This window comes from Zootoca vivipara, chromosome 1 (genome assembly GCF_965207765.1).
Source record: "Zootoca vivipara chromosome 1, rZooViv2.hap1.1, whole genome shotgun sequence".
In the NCBI taxonomy this organism is placed as follows: domain Eukaryota; kingdom Metazoa; phylum Chordata; class Lepidosauria; order Squamata; family Lacertidae; genus Zootoca; species Zootoca vivipara.
In genome coordinates, this window is record NC_142582.1 from 112,310,578 (window position 1) to 112,333,416 (window position 22,839).

General features: G+C 39.8%; 1 protein-coding gene across 6 annotated transcripts in view; it reads right to left on the reverse strand.

Moving 5' to 3' along the window:
- Nucleotides 1-22,839, reverse strand: part of EFCAB11 (EF-hand calcium binding domain 11) — a 54,965-nt gene that overhangs the window by 2,666 nt on the left and 29,460 nt on the right. For 2 of the 6 annotated variants that reach the window (XM_088655141.1, XM_088655138.1), the window contains one exon: nucleotides 9,343-9,503. The exons of 3 other annotated variants lie outside the window; for them this stretch is intronic. In XM_088655141.1, coding sequence (XP_088511267.1) covers nucleotides 9,365-9,503 — 139 coding nt within the window. In that variant the 3' untranslated portion in view covers nucleotides 9,343-9,364. Of the gene's footprint in view, nucleotides 1-9,342; nucleotides 9,504-19,555; nucleotides 20,106-22,839 lie in introns of those variants that run through there. One more of the 6 variants, XM_035101917.3, reaches the window with a different exon arrangement.

Consider the following 22,839-nt stretch of genomic DNA (forward strand, 5'->3'; position numbering starts at 1 on the left):
TCACATTGTATGTTTTGTTTGTTTGTCTTGTTTGTAAAAAAATTCAATAAAAATTATTTTTTTTAAAAAAAAGAAATCACAAAGTGACAGTGGAGAAACAGTGGGGAACAGCATCTCCTCCACATAAGGGGGTAGTTGTGGAAATTCACCCCCAGAAACAGGTAAACCCCCTGCTCAAACCATCGCCCCTGCTGGTCAAATACTTGTACCGGATGAAATACTTACCTTTTTTTATTCAGTAAACAAAATATACAAATTTGTAGTCTAGAGTAACTACACTTTAGAGTACATTATTCATTAACTTTTCACATTTGAAAAATGTAAGTGTAGATTTTATAGCATTCAGTACCTAAGGCTGATCTTTTACTGGAACTGTAGAAGTAATTAGTATCACAACTTAACTCACTGTAGAATATAAATTATCCTCTTATTAAATTAGATAATTAAGGTCTCCTGAAGCTGGTTAAGTTCCCTCCCACATCTGTGGTAAGGAACCTCTCCAGTTAGAATATTTTAAATCTCAATGTATTGTGCAAGCAGACACTTGAAAAAGGAAGATATTCAGTGTGTTGTCTGCAGTGTTGCTCTTAAAAAAAAAAAAAGTTCTGCACACTGCAAATATGCCCCCCCCCCCAAGTTAACAGTAGAAACCTACTGAGATGCAGAGCCATCCACAAAAGCCAGGATAGTGTCTTTTCTTCTCTCATCAGAATGCTGCTCTGTCACACTGCAGCATCATGGTTAGACCATTCAATCCAAAGCGAGGTGCTTCTGTACCTCCCAAAGTAGCACTCAAGTGACGTTCACCTTGAGACCACAGATTGAAAGGCCTGCTTGCCATGCAGCATGTCCAGTATGCCCTGAGACGAATGCGGAGCCAAGAGCAGTGGGAGACTGCTCAAAAGGGAAGCTCTGCATACCTGTGATGTCCTACCAATGTGTTGTCCAATGGCAAAATAAATTCCATGTCAGAGGTCCATGTAGCCAACACACTAGTTGCACCTACCTAATGACTATGAATTTACATTACAAAAGGCGTGGCCAATTCAGACTACTGAGCTATTGTAGAAAAGGGCTTAACTTGAGAATGTGCATTTAAGGACAATACAGTGGAAAGTTGGTGCTGGAGGAGACTCTTGAGAGTCCCATGGACTGCAAGATCAAACCTATCCATTCTGAAGGAAATCAGCCCTGAGTGCTCACTGGAAGGACAGATCCTGAAGCTGAGGCTCCAATACTTTGGCCACCTCATGAGAAGAGAAGAATCCTTGGGAAAGACCCTGATGTTGGGAAAGATTGAGGGCACAAGGAGAAGGGGACGACAGAGGACGAGATGGTTGGACAGTGTTCTCGAAGCCACCAACATGAGTCTGACCAAACTGTGGGAGGCAGTGGAAGACAGGAGTGCCTGGTGTGCTCTGGTCCATGAGGTCACGAAGAGTCGGACACGACTAAACAACAACAACAGTGGAAAGTTATCCATTCAGGGTCAACTGCAGAGGATAATGTAAGAACATAAAAAGAGGCTGCTAGATCAGGCCAATGACCAACCAGTTGCCTGTGGGAAACCACCAAGCAGGTTTTGAGCACTAAAGCCCCCTCCCCTCTTCTGGTTTCCAGTAACTGGTATTCAGAAGCATTGCTGCCTCCAACTGTGGAGGCAGAGGACAGCCACCATGGTTAACACCTTCCCCTCCATGAATTTCCCCTTTAAGTCATCCAAGTTGATAGCCATGACTGTCCCCCTGTGGGAACTGGTCCCATAGTTTAACTATGCACTGCATGAGGAAGTACTTTCTTTTATCTCTCCTGAATCTTCCAATGTTCTGCTTCATTAGATGTCTATTAACTCCCAAAACATGCTAGGAGGCACTGTGGAGCTACATCAGAAGATGGGGTTTGTCACAAGGATCGACCAAAATGTTTGCAAAATAACCCTGCCCTCTCTGTGTTAGCTCAGCCCTGATTTTAATTAGAGGAGCTTTATACCGTACTTGGCATCCTGATTGGCAGGGTAGGGACTGCTAGATTAAAGATACCTTGCTGCAGATATACTATATAGGACACAGCTCAGTCAGTAGAGCATGAGACTCTTAGGCTGGATCGACATTGATCTGTAATAACATCATTAAATATAACTCAATATAACTCTCAGTGCAATTTTCCATTACTGAAGGCTCGCTGCTCTACAGCGCCCCCTAGTGTCATATTTTAATAACACATTTTAAATGTTATAGATGACCAGTGTAGATCTGTCCTTAAGCTCAGGATTGTGGGTTCAACCCTAACATTGGGCAAGAGATTCCTGCATTGCTGGGGGTTGAACAAGATGACCCTTGTGGTCTCTTCCAACTCTACAATTCTATGATACTATGATCCTAGATTGCATGAGCTAAATATTCATTGAATTAGACCTATTGCCCTGCTTCACGTAATGCTAAACTTTTGTGTGTGCTATCTGGCTTCCCCACTCCCTCCTCTCTCTTGTACAGCTGCAAGGAAGAGATCAGTCTTCACTATGGTTTATCTGAACAAGCCAGGATCATAAACTACAGTCTAAAGTTCATATGTTTGGACAAAATATACAAAAACTAACCAGAGTCTGTCCCTGTTTGGACATAACAAGAAGCCATGGGCTACTGGAAAACAGAAGCAACTTCTCAGAGCAACACCTTAGAAGGCTGTGTGGCCCAAGGCTTATTCACATACAGTGGTACCTCGGTTTAAGTACACAATTGGTTCCGGAAGTCTGTACTTAACCTGAAGTGAACTTTCCCATTGAAAGTAATGGAAAGTGGATTAATCCATTCCAGACAGGTCCGTGGAGTACTTAAACTGAAAGTACTCAAACCGAAGTGTACTTAAACCGAGGTATGACTGTAGTAACAAACCACAGTTCAGTATTACACACAAATGTACTGGCCTATTTGTTTTGAATGTTTTTGAATGCTTGTGGATGATGCCAATAAAGGTTTTGATTGATATTACACATGAATGCAGTCAACATATATCATTCTAATATAATTTATGTACAAGCTAAATGCAAGGACAGTCAGTCGATTATTAGTACTCATGACAGACATAGTTCAATCTCTGTATCCAGTGTGCTCAAGGATTCTATGATAAAATAGGCGAACAAACCAGGATAAGTACCACCACTTTGTGAACCTCCTTTGGCTTCCAATCACCTAATGTTTGATTCCATGTTTCTAAATTACACGGGAAGATTCCTTTTGTTCCTAAAGTGTAGAAATTGTATATTTGATTGTCAGACTCCTCACACTAGACATACTACTGTTGGAAAGTTAAACTGTTCCCTATTTTGGTATTATAGCACACACTATTTCCCAGAATGTTAGGAATGGAAGTGAATTTTAAAAGGCCATCTAATCTATTTCTACTGCCCTTTCCCAATCGGAAGAGTAGGTTGACAAATGTGCAATCCTTTTGTCCTTACGTGGTGGGGATATATTTATACTGGCCGCTATTACTATTTCTCCAGAAACATACTGATTATCCCTTTTGGACTCTCTGTAGACAATGAAGTGCCCCCTGTAAGGAACACAGCAATGTCGTATGTTTAATTACAGACACTCAGCTGATGGCTTGTCACACTCTGGGATTAATAATGACTTTCACTTGCCTGTGTGGTCTTAAAACAGGTGAATGTTTCTCCTGGGAAATTGAGAATGTTTCTCGAGCGTCTTTGTATTGAGTAATTCCAGACTTCATGCTGCCATTTATAAAGGCGCACATGAAAGCAGAATTAAGAATATAACTTTGGATCAATGATTACCTACAGTTGATGGGTCTTATAAGTTCAGATAATGTTTTCAAGCAATTGGGGAGGTCTCTTTCTAAACCATTAATTGGACTGTATCCAATGCTGTAGCTCCACTGATACAATGGACTTTTGTGTGCACAGGTATGTGTCCTTTTCCTCTCTACTGGTGATATCCAATACTAGTCATACTCAAAGTAGACACATTAAGATAAATGGATCTTAGGAGAAGTCCACTGATTTCAATGGAACTGCTCGGACTATGACTGGCATTAGGTATCATCTTATGGGATGATAAACCAAACAATATTGGGCATTGTTTGTGAACATTCATATCACATGTTGCATTTCATCCCTTGGTGACACCTGTGATATGAATGTTCACAAACAATGCATAATAAATGTACCCAGTCTTTGCGAAATGGATCACACAAACAATATTGGCTTGCTTACACGCTTCCTATCTGGTAAGTTAGAATACAGAAACAAGAGAATCATGGGATAAGGTCTACTGATATAGCCACACTCTTCACAAATTCCACTGTCTTTAAGGATTAGAAACCATATATTTCAAAGAACACAAAGGAAAAATCAGTGGCATTGTTCTCTTCAAATATTAAATCAGAAGTCTCCCAAGGAAAAAAATAAAAAATAAAAAAATCCTAAGAATCTAAGAAGAGCTCTTCTGATCAGGTCAAAGGTCTATCGAGATCAGCATCCTTTCCTCACAGTGGCTAACCAAATACCTGTGGGAAGCCTGAAAGCAGGACCCTCAGGAGTAAAAGTGCTCTCCCCACATGTGATGCCTGATATCCAGCAGAATACTCTCTCTGACAGCGGAGGTAGAACAGGATCATGGCTAGAAGCCACACACAGCTTTACCCTCCGTTACTTTGTCGAACCCTCTTTTAAAACCATCCAAATTGCCTGGCATCACTACATCATGTGGGAGCGAATTCCATAGTGTAACTATGCACTATGTGAAGAAATACTTCCATGTGTGCTGAATCGTACAACTTTCAGCTTCCTCGAATGGCCTCAAGTTCTAGGATTATTCCATCTCCCTGTGCACTTTCTGTACACCATGTGTACTTTTATATACCTCCATCATGTCACCTTTTACTTTCCATTTGTTTAGTTCTAGCCCTCCCCTATCTAAATAACCATAGACAACTCCTCTGTCATCCCTGGGGGAATTTTTCCAAACTGGATGCTTCTCACCTGCTCTCAGCCTTACCCCGGCAATCAATTTAAAAGGTGCTCTGTCACGTTTTGTTTTAACCACCAACAATCTGGTTCCACCTTGGTTCAAGTAGAACCCAAACCTTTTGTACTGGACTGGCTTGTTTGAAAACATCCCCAGTGCCTAACATATCCATCCTCCCACCATCTCATTCACATATTGAGACTATAAAGCTCTGCCTATCTAGCTAGCCCTGCATGTGGAACATTTCAGAGAAAGCCACTTTGAAGGTCCCGGCTTTCAACACATCCTACCTAGAGCTACACCTTCAAATTCTTTCTACCCAGTTAATATGCTTTAAGCTTTATATTCAGCCTCACTCACCCTTTATGTTATCTTCCACATTTTTAATCTGGTAAGAGAAAAGACTCTTTGGAGCAAAGGCTTTCCTTTGTCTAATGCTTGTTCGGCATCCATTACAACACAATTATTCTCTGCTGAAAGAAACGGTTTGGGACTGCTGTTAAGCAAATGACCACAACAAAAGACCATCCACATGATCATCTAAACACTCAAGATTTCTAATCATTTTCACTAATCTGTTGGGCAAGCAATATGAGCTGCCTGGAAGCTCCAAACTATGAATAATGCTTGGCAGGCATTAGAATTTAAAAAGCTAATGACATATAATTCCAGAGTAGAAACATTTAGATGGCTCAATTCTTGTGCTTAGCAACTGAGATGAGCAAGGGATGCTGGGAATGCATATGGAAATAACTCCTGCCAAGGCTGTACCCTGAGTGAGCTTTATTAACTACGAACCCTGAAATTTGACATCTGCTCCAAACCAGTGTCAAAGTTTTGCAGTTGTTTTGCAGTGAAACCCCTGTGTTTTGCAGTGCCCCCTCCCCTGAGAAATTGATACATTAAGCCAGGGTTCATAGTTAATACCCAACACTGTCCGATTCAATCCAAACCAGTTCCAAGGTTTTCCAGCAAAACCCCAATGTTTGGAGTGAATTGGACAATGTTGGGTTTTGGGGTGATAGTTACCCCCCTGCCCCCAGTATGAGTAACAATCACTCAGCTTGGGGGCACTGTCAAACATCGGGTTTCCACTGCAAAACCCTGCAAAATGACTGCAAAACTTTGCCACCGGTTTGGAGGGGGTCCCAAATTTTGAAGTTAGTAGTTAAAGAAGCTCCATGAGTAGATGGAAGAGTGATAACCCTAAAATCTCATCCCAGAAGGCTTTGCACCACTTAACTTGTCTTCCCCATGCTGCTTCTCTCTCTCTGAATCCTTAACTGTACCACTTCCTCTTTTGCACTTCCCCAGTCCCCCCCTTCCTCCTTTTCTTTCAGTTCCCTTTCAGTTTTATTCATCAATAGCTCATTCCTGTAGCCATGTTGGCAAGATAATCATCATATATGATCAGGGACAGGTCTTAGTAGGCCCTGGGCATCTCATAATCACAGCCACCCCCGACAGATCTATAATATTTACATCGTATATTTCCCATAAGCAAAGATTATGAGACTGCTGTTCAATGCCTAGTTACAGTTTCCAGCATAGTCTGTGAGAGAGGAGACATGTGATTCTTTACCTTTGTGAACAAGTTAGAAGACAAGGAGATACTTTGTGGGGCTTAGAGATAAAAAGAGAAAATGAATAAATCTCAGGCTGTCTGTGTATGAATATGAGATGAGGTACAGATGTATGAGAAATTAAATTCAGTTCACATTTTAAAATTTACATGAATCAAACTCCTCAAATCAATACATAAACCAAAACATGGTTCTCGAACTTTTGAATCCAGTTCTCCAGCCAAGTAATATGTACAAAAACACAAATACTTGAGTAAAGTGCACTTATAAAAATTCATATATTACATTAGTGAGGGTCACATACAAAAATGCACTGTATTAGGGAAAATTGCTTTGCGAAAATGGGCATATTAGGCAAAGGTGCATATAAACATGTGTCACTGCAAGCACTAAAATGATAGTGAATTCTCATGAGGACTTTTAAAAAACTGCAAACTGATGTGGAAATATAGAGAACTGAATGTAAGATTGGAAAAATAAGAAACCAACCAAGATAGATTTGAAAGGGCAGAGCTTTGTAATAATTTTTATTTTTTCATGAGGTGCTTGTTTCATGAGGACAGAAATCAACAACAGCTGAGTGTGCTTTATGTCCTAATGCTAGCCATGCAATCATGCCAATGTGCAGGCCTTCTCTGTAGATGAGATGTAGCCTGTTTAGGGAAGTTTTTAATCTGTGATATTTTAATGTATTTTGGTATTTGTTGGAAGCCGCCCAGAGTGGCGGGAGAAACCCAGCCAGATGGGCGGGGTATAAATAATAATAATAATAATAACAATAATAATAATAATAATAATAATAATATATCTACAGACAGATATCCCCCATCAGGGTAGTAGGTCACCTTAACTCTCTCTTTCATTCTGTATCCTTCTTCCCTCCAAATCTCTATCTAGGCATCTCCCTTAAAATCATTTGATCCTAGCTCTCTTCCCTGCCCTGACCTATTTTTCTTTGGCATACTAGACCCCCACTTCTATTTCTCTTTCTCATGTTCTGCATTTGGCTTCTTCTTCCCACCAAAGTCTCAATCCAAGTCTTGCCCCCACCCCAAATATTGGTGCTTAGAAACCTTATCCCTATCTTAGCCCAGTGCATGGCCCTTTGGAAATCTAAACAACGGTTGCTTCTCCTCCAGCTGTTCTAAATGGCTAGTAAACGAGGCTATCCCATGACATTGTGAATACTTTTGTATAGTAAAAACAAGCATGAACCAAATAATGGCAAAAGGACTCCTACCATCCAACTACCAGGAGACTACACAATGTAAAACAACTGAGATTCCTTTTTAAAAAAATAAAAAGTTGGCATGGATATTAATGACACAGATTTGAGTTCCAGTGACAATTTCTGCACACAGCCCCTCTATTCTGTAATGGACAAGCTTATCATTGAGAAGAGCAGAGAGAGATGCCACACTAAAGGAAAAGCTTAGTTTTTGTGTGGATAGGTCCAGTGGTGAAGTGGCCTCTAGAACAAGGGCATTAATAGACACCTACCCATCAGATCTCGAACATGCATTCACAGATTACTTTTCCTATGTATGCAGGCAAGCAGGTAATCTCTGGCTGAAATTGCCTTTGCACAAATAATGGACAAGTTGCTGACAAGCTTTCCAAATGTCAACATTGCTTTTAGAATGCATCTTGCTATTTTTGGAAGAGGCTGTGAATGGGAGCACCCCTTTTCAAAGTTGAAATGTATGAACAACTGTCTTAGCGCAACCCTAGACAGAAACCTTCACTTGCTCTACTTTTGTGAATATGTGAAATAGAACTGGCCCAAAAAGCTTTTTTATAATAGCAATTGTACAGTCAGATATTGGAAAGTTATGAAAAAAATTCATGTCCTCATGCATTTCAACAGGTGTCTAAACTGGTACTGCAGTACAGGCAGAAGTGCCATACTGATTGAGCATAGAGAGTAAAGATGAGACTTTATGCATTGAGTCCCTGCTGAGGGTGAAATGGCCCACCAATTGAAGATTCGAGGATGACAGCTTCTGCAGGAAACTGCCTTTTCCTTTAATAAATCAGTCAGTGCTTTCTTCTTCTAATGCTTGTTACTTTGTTGATCAGCTTCCTGTAGTGTGCTGCAGTTTAGGTAGCAACATGTATATTAATTTCACTTCTTAGAAGACACAGACGTTAAAAAAACCTAGCTAAATACTTAATAAATATAGAAGAATCGTAAAGAGGATTACTGTAGTTTTGTCAACTAAAATAGTACAGATCTGATAGGATTACTTGCAGTCAAAATCCCCATTTTGAGTGATGGAGCCCTTAAGGAACCATTTAAGTTGTCATAATATCATCAAGATCTGTAGGTACTTACCCCCTGAAATAGTGTGGAGTGCTCTCTGGTTTTTTAGATGATGGGATTAAATCACAAACTAGTTTAAAATGATGGGATTAAATATAAAAGGCAATACATTGTGGTAAGAAAATTGGAGGATTAAAAAACTGAACAGGAATGACTTCTTTTTTAAACCTGATGCTGGTTTCTTTCTATTGTGACAGCAGTATTCCAACAATATATTTAAGGAAACTCAATGTCTGAATTATTCTGGGCAACTAATAAAACAAGGTGGGAACAAAAAACATACAGAGTTCACTCCCAATGAAACCTGAATTTAAGCATTCTTTTAAAAGTATACCCATTTATCATCACACAAGTAAGTGCAAAACACGGCACACAAAATATGTTTTCAGTCACTTGTCATGATTAAAAGGAGTGCCATTTTTCTAGAAAAAGAGGTGCCGGAACTCACCATGAACATCTCCCTCGTTCTCTTAGAAGAGCAATGTTGCCCATTTGAGAGGTGCCAGAATTGAGTTCCGGGGAGTTTTGGTTGAAAAAAAGCTCTGACTCAAGGGATTGACTTCAATAGGCAGTTCTCTTTCTTCAGACAGATGCAGTCTAAGGTCAAATCTGGAGTGCAGGAGGAAGTTGAGGAAATGATGGTGAACTGGTTCTGCAGGAACGAGGCCACTCTCACAAGTATCAGTAGAAATATCATGCAGCTGGTGCACATGAGATGAAGACCAGCAGCAAAAACACAATAGTGTCAGCATAAAACTTCTCTGAGAAATCCCAGAAGGGTCAAAAGTAGTGGTACCAACTCAAGTGGGAATGAGCATGATGTGAATCGCAAGGAAGCAAGAAGTGATAATATGGGGGTGGGGACACCTGCTAATGTGAATCAGTTAGTGATTGTATTCATCTAACTTTTAGAACATAGGAATCTAAGCTAAGCCACTGGTCCATTTACTTCAGTATTGCCTCCACTGTCTGGCAGCAATTTTCCAGGGTTTCAGGCAAGGGTCTTTCTCATCCCATCCTAGAAATGCAAAGGGTGAACCTGCAAAGTATGCCCTCCATCATGAACTATAAACCTTCTGGCTTACAATATCAATGAAACGGAAACATGGAAGGTGCCTAAAGCATAGCTGCCAAGTTTTCCATTTTCTCGCGAGGAAGCCGATTCAGCATAAGGGAAAATCCCTTTAAAAAAGGGATAGCTTGGCAGCTATGGCCTAAAGAAGCCAGGGTGGCTATCTAAAGAACTTTTAACTGAGTTAAGATTTAAAAGGGATATGTACAAAACATGGAAAAAGGGGGAATCACCAGAGAGGAATTCAAACATATAGCCAGCACATGTAGAGACAAAGTCAGAAAAGCTAAAGCACAGAATGAACTCAGGCTTGCTAGAGAGGTTAAAAGCAACAAAAAGGGCTTTTGTGGGTATGTCCGTAGCAAAAGGAAGAACAAGGAAACAGTGGGGTCACTTAGAGGAGAAGATGGTGAAATGCGAACAGGGGACAGAGGAAGGGGAGAACTCCTCAATGCCTTCTTTGCCTCAGTCTTCTCCAAAAAAGAAAACAATGCCCGACCTGAAGAATATGGAGCAGATGATTCAGCAGGGAAAACACAGCCCAGAATAAGTAAGGAGGTAGTACAAGAATACTTGGCTAGTTTAGATGTATTCAAGTCTCCAGGGCCAGATGAACTACATTCGAGTATTAAAAGAACTGGCAGAGGTGATTTCAGAACCACTGGCAATAATCTTTGAAAATTCCTGGAGAACAGGCGAAGTTCCAGCAGACTGGAGGAGGGCAAATGTTGTCCCTATTTTCAAAAAGGGGGAAAGAGAGGACCCAAACAATTACCGCCCAGTCAGCCTGACATCAATACCAGGAAAGATTCTAGAGCAGATCATTAAGCAAACGGTCTGTGAGCACCTAGAAAGAAACTCTGTGATCACTAAAAGTCAGCATGGGTTTCTGAAAAATAAGTCATGTCAGACTAATCTGATCTCATTTTTTGACAGAATTACAAGCCTGGTAGATGAAGGGAATGCTGTGGATGTAGCCTATCTTGATTTCATCAAGGCCTTTGACAAGGTGCCCCATGATATTCTTGTAAAGAAGCTGGTAAAATGCGGGCTAGACAATGCTACCATTCAGTGGATTTGTAACTGGCTTACTGACTGAACCCAAAGGGTGCTCATCAATGGCTCATCCTCATCCTGGAGAATAGTGACTAGTGGGGTGCCACAGGGTTCTGTCTTGGGCCCAGTCTTATTCAACATCTTTAAGGATGTCATATAGAGGAGGGAGAAAGATTGTTTTCTGCTGCTCCAGAGAAGCAGACATGGAACAATGGATTCAAACTACAAGAAAGAAGATTCCACCTAAACATTAGGAAGAACTTCCTGACAGTAAGAGCTGTTCGGCAGTGGAATTTGCTACCAAGGAGTGTGGTGGAGTCTTCTTCTTTGGAGGTCTTTAAGCAGAGGCTTGACAGGCATATGTCAAGAATGCTTTGATGGTATTTCCTGCTTGGCAGGGGGTTGGACTGGATGGCCCTTGTGGTCTCTTCCAACTCTATGATTCTATGATTCTACTGTGGTATCTGAGCAGAACAGTGGAGGAAATCTGTTGCTATGGAGGGTGAGTCAGCCACTTAGTACTAGTATGCCTTAGTAGTACAAGCTGCTTCTATTGACCCAAACATTCTGATGTCAGAGACAGCCACATGCAAATTGATTGGTTCTGGGAATGTGATTCCTTTTGATTCTGACTGTAATCGATGGGCAATATCAGGGTAAATTAAGCAGCATAGAACATATTAGCATACTGCAAATGGTACCCGCACAGGTGCTGAAAACTCGTGCAGACTTTAGCCAAAATACACGACTTAGGAGAGGATTGTTATGGCTATCAAGCAAATGACATTTCAGTTCTGAGATTAGCTAAATGATTTGTGTTGGAAAGCAGTTTAAAGCATATGTAAAAGGTAAAGGGACCCCTGACCATTAGGTCCCATTGTGACCGACTCTGGGGTTGTGGTGCTCATCTTGCGTTATTGGCCGAGGGAGCCGGCGTACAGCTTCCGGGTTATGTGGCCAGCATGACAAAGCCGCTTCTGGCGAACCAGAGCAGCACACGGAAATGCCATTTACCTTCCCGCTGTAGCGGTACCTATTTATCTACTTGCACTTTGACGTGCTTTCAAACTTCTAGGTGGGCAGGAGCTGGGACGGAGCAACAGGAGCTCACCCCATCATGGGGATTCGAACCGCCGACCTTCTGATCGACAAGCCCTAGGCTCTGTGGTTTAACCCACAGCGCCACCCGCATCCTGCATATGATCTTGCACAGAACAGTGGATGGAGCAGGTGTATGCGTGTTACACATACAGACAGAGAATTCTGTAAATGATATTATCTCCTGACAGTTCATGTCATTATTAGAAAAAACTACCTTGAGTACAATTTGCATCCTACAGAACTAGCCAGCTAGTGTTTGAAGTGAAATTCCTATTATTCAATTCCTGAGTGAACCAATTTCCTTACTTTATGCCTACATATTGTGAGTGCACTTCAATTATTCTGAAAGATACTATTAGCAGCAGTGTAAATAAAAAAGCTTGAAATTTCCCCTGCAGCACATGTTCTTATTAGACTGAAGTACACTTTAAGCACAAATATATCTAAGTAGAAAGCTATAAAGCACTACAAATATATTCAGTATTAAAGAGAAAGAAACGAGTCTTCTCTAAATGCTGCGATACCTAAGTAGAGATCAAATAATTTCTATTTCAAATATATAATCACTCTAACAGAGCCATCTAGTGCCATCTTAAGCTTGATTATGAGATAAGAGAAATGGGACAGGAATGGTCATCATTTAATCCTCTAACATCAGCTACTGAAGAGCTTTTCACTTCATTCAGTGGTGTTCTAGCATGTTACAATCTAGCTAGAACAAATGCATATTGAGGAGGGAAATTATGCTTCCAGCCACATGGACTTTTACCATAGCAAGGCCTTCCAAAAGAAAAAACCATGAAGTCTACCATGCTCATTTTAACAGGTAGGAATGGGAGAGGGAGAGGGAGCGAGACCAAGGAGATCAATGTGTAAAGTCTTTGCCTCTTGGCTGAACCATTTTGTTTCTGCTGACAACACAACAAACATTCTAAGGATGTACAAGACGATTTGGACAGCAAACTGTATTTAAAAAAATAATGTGTAAGAAAGGCTGAACTTGCCACAATTTGGTTGCTTGCTTATTAAGTCACCAAATGCTGATTAGTACATGCAGATATAAGCCTTGGTATTAAAGATGCTAAAATTATTATGACTTTTTCTTTTGTGAGCTGTCTAGAGAACTTCTGTTACAAAGTAGCTATATGAATGCAGTTGAACAGTAATAGTAAAATGTATATCATTGGGCAGAAGTTGCCACCTACTATTGGACTTGTTAATCTAAATTCCAGAAAAATTTAAGAAAGAATATAAATGCTGGGTTTTAAAATTGAAACACTTTGCATTTTTACAACAAACGAATTCCAGACTCAAAAGCCACAACTCTTCTGAAATTCTAAGGAGGTTTCTCTCCATGGTGGTTATATTATATTGGTTGACCAGTGTCAAATGCTTATTATGGTGGTCCATGGCAGATTTGTGCCTAAGAAGATGGTGTGCAACAACTTTGGCTGATCTCCAAAAAAAGCTCTACAATTTTGTGATCTCCTAAGAAAAGCTCGTCAGCTTTGGGTGATGGGTAGGGGCTGCTATGCCACTGCAGTGGCTGGGATGCCTGTAGCATGGTATGTACTGCTTATCTTTGTATCCTACTTCTGGTCTCATCCAATTTCAGTAATTCATAGTTGTTACTACTCACGAGAAGTGGTAGTTACTCCTAATAGAGCTACATTCCTCAACTTTGCATCAAAATTACGATCCCTATCAAGCACCAGCACAGAGTATAATGCTGCAACTGAATGGTACATCCCATTCAACACTTCACTGATGTAGATCTTAGGTTCAAGCTGAACATGCATCTTCTACAAAACATTTAGGTCAAAATAGTGTTAGACCCATAAGGGATTGTTTTGAAAATCAACGCTTATGCTTTCCTAGTGAACATTATTTCCTAACTCCTTATCGATTAGATTCACCCATCTGTTTAAGTATAAAATAACACATTAGGCTTTCATAGGGCTAGATAATATAGATTGCTACCATAGCTGTCTTAGTAAGAACAGATGGAGCAACATAACATTATATTTAGCATATGCAGTTCCACAAAATTTGCAGCTTTTTATAAACAGTGGCATGTTCTAATGTTTATTAAAGGAAAATTGTGCCAGGCAGCTACAAACCAGAAAATTGCTAGAAATTGCTCTGCATTAATCTACACTTCCAACATCTGCTTGAACTATTGATTAAAACCTCAGTTTATTCCATATTGCAACAACTCAAATGTTTTCTAGATATAAAAATTGGCACTACCATTCAAGCACTTTTTAATTCCTTAACTTCAATGAAATGTTTTGGGTGGGCTCCTTTCTCTACTACTGGAATCAATGAGCTTAAAAGAGCTTAGCTTTGGATGAACTGGGGTTTTACTATGGCTCACTAAAATATTCAGGGTTTTTTTTTAATAAAAAGGGAATTTCTGAAACCTACCATCATTCTCAGTATGCGAGCGGAAAGCACTTCTGCTCATGGATGAGAGAAAGGGGAGAAGAGCTTCACATACCCAATGGGGTTCTGATCCAAAAGCCCAGGAGGCTATTTGAAACCACCTAAGAATATTGCTTAAAGGTGGTGTTCAGAAGCTCCCCAAATGCAAGTGGTAGACCTGCTCACACCAGTCTAAATTACTGGCAGTGGAACCAATTTTGACAGTGTACTATTCCTATATAAATTAGTTATATGTGAATGAACCAGTTCATTTTTGCTTGTTGCAGTGGAATAGTGAATTTTCTTCATGAAAACTGGTGGCTATCTGCTTTGACGGTAATCCCTAAAATTTAGGGGAAATTCCTGCAAGTGATATAAAGCTTGCGGTTTTTTTACTTAGAGCCTAAATAAAGAAATGCAAGCTTTGTACCACTTGTTGAAGAAGTGTTCATTTACCATTATAGGAAACTGATAAATCAAAGAATACACTTTGGTGAAAAGTGTATGCTGAAATTCAATATAAGATTAGAAATGTTATGAAAATGTTATTAATGCAGTTTCAGGCTTGTTTAGAAACAGAGTTATGTACCAATTTATGAATATCAGTTCAACTGACACATTTTAATCACACACTCATTGACAAACAGAATTTGTTGTCTGTGCTATTAAGAAGCTGTTTAAAAGGAAAAACAAACAAAAACAATGTAAAATGCTACACTTCATAATATATTTTGAAGACTATTGATTATATTCTTACTTAACAGTATGTAAGGCAGTATATTATCTTTTAACAAGTCATAGATGACAAAGATTTTTGATCACACATAAGGGTCTGCTATTGCTGTGGTATAACTAAGCCCTGCAAAATTAGAACTGGATTAGATACAGAGCCTAATCCACCCTCTGAGCTGAAATAGCTTTTCCTTTTCCTTTATCCTTCTAAATCAACAATAATCTATAGAAAGCAAAATAAAGAAACAAAGAGATTGTCATAATAGCCAAATCAGCGATCTCTCAGGTCTAAGTATCTCCTCTCCAACAGTATTCAATAAGCAAATTTGTCACAGGAAGACCCATTATAGAATAGGCTGTTTCTAATAGTTTATTCCTAACTGCCATCAGTTACAGGTTGATATGTACATATCATAGCTGGTCATCACAAACACTCTTTTCCAACAACACAAGAGACGACTCTACACATGGACATCACCAGATGGGCAGTATCAAAATCAGATTGATTATATTCTCTGCAGCCAAAGATGGAGAAGCTCTATACAGTCAGAAAAAACAAGACCTGGAGCTGACTGTGGCTCAGATCACCAGCTTCTTATAGCAAAAATCAAGCTTAAACTGAAGAAAGTAAGAAAAACCACTGGGTCAGTAAGATACAATCTAAATCAAAAACCCTTATAAACACACAGTGGAAGTGAGGAACAGGTTTAAGAATTTAGATTTGGTGGACAGAGTGCCTGAAGAACTATGGATGGAGGCTCGTAACATTATACAGGAGGCAGCAATGAAAACCAATGAAAAGGAAATGCAAGAAAGCAAAGAAATGCAAGAAAGCAAAGTGGCTGTCCAATGAGGCTTTACAAATAGCGGGAGAGAGAAGGCAAGCAAAATGTGAGGGAGATAGTGAAAGATACAGGAAATTGAATTTCCAAAAAATTGCAAGGAGAGACAAGAGGGTCTTCTTAAACGAGCAATGCAATAAATAGAGGAAAACATCAGAATAGGAAAAACCAGAGATCTGTTCAAGAAAATTGGAGATATGAAAGGAACATTTTGTACAAAGATTACCATAATAAAGGACAAAAGTGGAAAGGACCTAACAGAAGCAGAAGACATCAATAAGAGGTGGCAAGAATACACAGACGAATTATACCAGAAAGATATGGAGGTCTTGTACACCCCAGGTAGTGTGGTTGCTGACCTTGAGCCAGACATCCTGGAGAGTGAAGTCAAATGGGCCTTAGAAAGCACTGCTAATAACAAGGCCAGTGGAAGTGATGATATTCCAGCTGAACTATTTAAAATTTTAAAAGATGATGCTGTTAAGGTGCTACACCCAATATGCCAGCAAGTTTGGAAAACTCAGCAGTGGCCAGAGGATTGGAGAAGATCAGTCTACATCCCAATCCCAAAGAAGGGCAGTGCCAAAGAATGCTCCAACTACTGCACAATTGCACTCATTTCACATGCTAGCAAGGTTATCTTAAAATTCTACAAGGCAGGCTTAAGCAGTATGTGGACCAAGAACTCCCAGAAGTGCAAGCTGGATTTCGAAGGGGCAGAGGAACCAGAGACCAAATTGCAAACATGCGCTGGATTATGGAGAAAGCTAGAGAGTTCCATAAAAACATCTACTTCTGCTTCATTGACTATGCAAAAGCATTTGACTGTGTCAACCACAGCAAACTATGGCAAGCTCTAAAAGAAATGGGAGTGCCTGATCACCTCATCTGTCTCCTGAGAAATCTCTATGTGGGACAAGAAGTTACAGTTAGAAGTGGATACGGAATAGCTGATTGGTTCCAAATTGGGAAAGGAGTACGACAAGGCTGTATATTGTCTCCCTGCTTATTTAACTTATATGCAGAATTCATCATGCGAAAGGCTGGACTGGATGAATCCCCAGCCGGAATTAAGATTGCCAGAAGAAATATCAACAACCTCAGACATGCAGATGACACAACCTTGATGGCAGAAAGTGAGGAGGAATTAAAAAAACCTTTTAATGAGGGTGAAAGAGGAGAGCACAAAATATGGTCTGAAGCTCAGCATCAAAAAAACTAAGATCATGGCCAATGGTCCCATCACCTCCTGGCAAATAGAAGGGGAAGAAATGGAGGCAGTGAGAGATTTTACTTTCTTGGGCTCCTTGATCACTGCAGATGGTGACAAGTCACGAAATTAAAAGACACCTGCTTCTTGGGAGAAAAGCAATGACAAACCTAGACAGCATCTTAAAAAGCAGAGACATCACCTTGCCGACAAAGATCCGTATAGTTAAAGCTATGGTTTTCCCAGTAGTGGTGTATGGAAGTGAGAGCTGGACCATAAAGAAGGCTGATCGCCGAAGAATTGATGCTTTTGAATTATGGTGCTGGAGGAGACTCTTGAGAGTCCCATGGACTGCAAGAAGATCAAACCTATCCATTCTGAAGGAAATCAGCCCTGAGTGCTCACTGGAAGGACAGATCCTGAAGCTGAGGCTCCAATACTTTGGCCACCTCATGAGAAGAGAAGACTCCCTGGAAAAGACCCTGATGTTGGGAAAGATTGAGGGCACAAGGAGAAGGGGACGACAGAGGAGGAGATGGTTGGACAGTGTTCTCGAAGCTACGAAGATGAGTTTGACCAAACTGCAGGAGGCAGTGCAAGACAGGAGTGCCTGGCGCACTCTGGTCCATGGGGTCACGAAGAGTCGGACACGACTAAACAACAACAATGTACATAAAAATACATTTATATTCTTTCAAGCTTTATATTTCCAAATATTTCTCTGTTCCAACTGACATTTTTGATCTGCAAATATTAATTTTTTGCCAAGAAATAAGTTGTGCAATCTGTAATAATTTCTTCACCTTAGGTATTAAAAATTTAAATTAAAAAGATTAAATTTATATTGACTGTCTTCTTTCTTCATTTCACTCCCCTTCTTCTTTTCTAAGTAAATATGTCCAATGTTTTCAGTTCTCCTTAGTATAAGTCTCTTACTATCTGCATTATTATTATTATTATTATTATTATTGGGAATTTTCAAGAGGGTGGACACAGACCACATAGGAAAACCTAAAAGGATCGTTTTCCTTTCTCTTTCCAGCCTAATTTTATCCCTTTTCCAATTCTGAAGGCTACTCAGAAATACAAAATGGCACTCGTGTCTGTATTGACAATAAATGTAAATGCTGGGGTCTGTACATAGCTTGCCAGTAACTTTTCTTTATAAATTTCTTCTCCCATTATAATGTCCAATCATTTTGCTGTTTTAGGTTGTCATGGCATAGTTCCATATTTAAACATTAGATAGAAACATGCTGATGTTGAATATTACCTTTACTAAAAGAACTTGCTAGGCTCCGGAATAGCTTGAAGTTGATCTTGATTTTCTCCCCAACTCCTCAATAATATCTTACATTCCCACAGAATGATATCCCAGGAGAAAAAGTAGAGCTCTGCTTGGCATACATCAATGTGAACAACATACCTAATAGAAAGCAAACTATCTTCATGTGGCAAAGGGAAATTGACTACTTGACCTAATATAACTTTTCTATCTCAAGATTTTATTATCCCATTATTTATAAATTCTCTACTTAGAATTATATTTTCCCCAATGATTGAAAATATTTTAAACTCCAAGACCATACCCATATTCCATTTCAGACTGAAGTACTTTAAGGAAATCTGTCGACAATGATAAAAGCAAAATACAAAGATAAATAAAAGAAGACAGCCCAGGAAGTAATATTTCCTATGCAGAGACTGCATTCTTTAGCATGAAAATGTGTGGATACTTAAAAAATAAAGTGCTTTTTTGTTTTTGTTGAGGATTCTTACTGTAATATGTTACTCACCCACTTATTCAAGAATGCTATCAATTTTTATTTTTTTATACTTATCTATATTTCACCTTTTCCCCTGACAGGAACTCAGGGCATCTTACAACTAAAATGGAAACAGCTAAAAATGGGGGGGGGGCAATCATTTAAAAACATTAATAGAAATGAAATAAAATTAACAGAGGATGCCCTTCTCAGTTAAAGAACTGGAGTGTAAATTTAATTATAATTTAACTCAAGTTCTAGAGTGCCACACTAGTAAAAGGTTAAATGTAGCAGTCTGAACTTGGGAGTGGTCCCATATGGAAAAAACAGAATCAATACATGCTATGACTTTAGGTTGAGAACTGCAGCACATAAGTTTGCAAGGCTGATTCCTATCTCAAATTATTTCCAATAACAGCTTCTGAAACATGGGGGGGAAATGAGTGGAAACAAACTTCCAGTAACCAAATACGCCAAGAGTTTATTTTTTAATAATTTTGATTCATTTTATAATTACACATAAAAACACAACCAAAAATAAACCAACATAGAAAAAACATACATATACAACAACAAGAAAAAACAAGAAAAAGAAAAGAAAATAATAATACCAATTCTTAATCTTTTCTTAACATTTTTAAAGGGGGGACTTCCTCGGCTACCCCCATATGCAGTTCATTTCTATTCATCTTTAGCAATTTCGATATCCTAGTTTTAACTCATTTCCAGTTTATATTAAACTTTCCTCAAAGCAACAAATTATCCAACATAATTTTAAACCTGCAGTTTCTATACACTTCTAAATCTATTCATACTATTCAATTCTACAATATTTTTTAAAATATAGTTTAAAAATTTTCCACTCTTCTTCCACTGATTCTTCTCCCTGATCACGCAATCTCCCAGTCAGTTCAGCAAGTTCCATATAGTCCATCAATTTCATTTCCCATTCTTCCACAGTTGGTATCTCTTGGGTTTTCCAGTAATTAGCTAACAATAATCTCGCCGCTGTTGTAGCATAAAAAATAAAAAATAAAACAATTACATGTTTCTTAGGAATTACTTTTCCGACCATGCCCAGTAGAAAGGATTCTGGTTTCTTAATAAATGTGTTTTTCAACACTCTTTTTAATTCATTATAAATCTTTTCCCAGAAATCCCGTGCTAGTCCACCACATATGGTAAAAGGTTCCTTCTGCTTTCTTACATTTCCAACATTTGCTATCTTGGTTATGATATATCTTAGCTAGTTTTACTGGTGCTGAAGAAAGTGAAATTGACCAATTCTATGAAGACCTACAACACCTTCTAGAAATGACACCAAAGAAGGATGTTCTTTTCATTACAGGGGATTGGAATGCTAAAGTAGGGAATCAAGAGATAAAAGGAACAACTGGCAAGTTTGGCCTTGGAGTTTAAAATGAAGCAGGGCACAGGCTAATAGAGTTCTGTCAAGAGAACAAGCTGGTCATCACAAACACTCTCTTCCAACAACACAAGAGACGACTCTACACATGGATATCACCAAATGGGCAGCATCAAAATCAGATTGATTATATTCTCTGCAGCCAAAGATGGAGAAGCTCTATACAGTCAGCAAAAACAAGACCTGGAGCTGACTGTAACTCAGATCATCAGCTTCTTATAGCAAAATTCCAGCTTAAACTGAAGAAAGTAGGAAAAACCACTGGGCCAGTAAGATACAATCTGAATCAAATCCCTTATGAATACACAGTGGAAGTGAGGAACAGGTTTAAGGATTTAGATTTGGTGGACAGAGTGCCTGAAGAACTATGGATGGAGGCTCGTAACATTATACAGGAGGCAGCAACAAAAACCATCCCAAGGAAAAGGAAATGCAAGAAAGCAAAATGGCTGTCCAACGAGGCCTTACAAATAGCGGAGGAGAGGAGGCAAGCAAAATGCAAGGGAGATAGGGAAAGATACAGGAAACTAAATGCAGATTTCCAAAAAACAGCAAGGAGAGACAAGAGGGTCTTCGTAAATGAGCAATGCAAAGAAATAGAGGAAAACAATAGAATGAGGAAAACCAGAGATCTGTTCAAGAAAATTGGAGATATGAAAGGAACATTTCGTACAAAGATTACCATAATCAAGGACAAAAGTGGTAAGGACCTAACAGAAGCAGAAGACATCAAGAAGAGGTGGCAAGAATACACAGAGGAATTATACCAGAAAGATATGGAGGTCTCGTACACCCCAGGTAGTGTGGTTGCTGACCTTGAGCCAGACATCTTGGAGAGTGAAGTCAAATGGGCCTTAGAAAGCACTGCTAATAACAAGGCCAGTGGAAGTAATGATATTCCAGCTGAACTATTTAAAATTTTAAAAGATGATGCTGTTAAGGTGCTACACCCAATATGCCAGCAAGTTTGGAAAACTCAGCAATGGCCAGAGGATTGGAGAAGATCAGTCTACATCCCAATTCCAAAGAAGGGCAGTGCCAAAGAATGCTCCAACTACCGCACAATTGCGCTCATTTCACACGCTAGCAAGGTTATGCTTAAAATTCTACAAGGCAGGCTTAGGCAGTATGTGGACCAAGAACTCCCAGAAGTACAAGCTGGATTTCGAAAGGGCAGAGGAACCAGAGACCAAATAGCAAACATGCGCTGGATTATGGAGAAAGCTAGAGAGTTCCAGAAAAATGTCTACTTCTGCTTCATTGACTATGCAAAAGCCTTTGACTGTGTCGACCACAGCAAACTATGGCAAGTTCTTAAAGAAATGGGAGTGCCTGATCACCTAATCTGTCTCCTGAGAAATCTCTATGTGGGACAAGAAGCTACAGTTAGAACTGGATATGGAACAACTGATTGGTTCCAAATTGGGAAAGGAGTACGACAAGGCTGTATATTGTCTCCCTGCTTATTTAACTTATATGCAGAATTCATCATGCGAAAGGCTGGACTAGATGAATCCCAAACCGGAATTAAGATTGCCGGAAGAAATATCAACAACCTCAGATATGCAGATGACACAACCTTGATGGCAGAAAGCGAGGAGGAATTAAAGAACCTTTTAATGAGGGTGAAAGAGGAGAGCGCAAAATATGGTCTGAAGCTCAACATCAAAAAAACCAAGATCATGGCCACTGGTCCCATCACCTCCTGGCAAATAGAAGGGGAAGAAATGGAGGCAGTGAGAGATTTTACTTTCTTGGGCTCCTTGATCACTGCAGATGGTGACAGCAGTCACGAAATTAAAAGACGCCTGCTTCTTGGGAGAAAAGCAATGACAAACCTAGACAGCATCTTAAAAAGCAGAGACATCACCTTGCTGACAAAGGTCCGTATAGTTAAAGCTGTGGTTTTCCCAGTAGTGATGTATGGAAGTGAGAGCTGGACCATAAAGAAGGCTGATCGCCGAAGAATTGATGCTTTTGAATTCTGGTGCTGGAGGAGACTCTTGAGAGTCCCATGGACTGCTAGAAGATCAAACCTATCCATTCTTAAGGAAATCAGCCCTGAGTGCTCCCTGGAAGGACAGATCCTGAAGCTGAGGCTCCAATACTTTGGCCACCTCATGAGAAGAGAAGAATCCTTGGAAAAGACCCTGATGTTGGGAAAGATTGAGGGCACTAGGAGAAGGGGACAACAGAGGACGAGATGGTTGGACAGTGTTCTCGAAGCTACGAACATGAGTTTGACCAAACTGCGGGAGGCAGTGCAAGACAGGAGTGCTTGGCATGCTATGGTCCATGGGGTCACGAAGAGTCGGA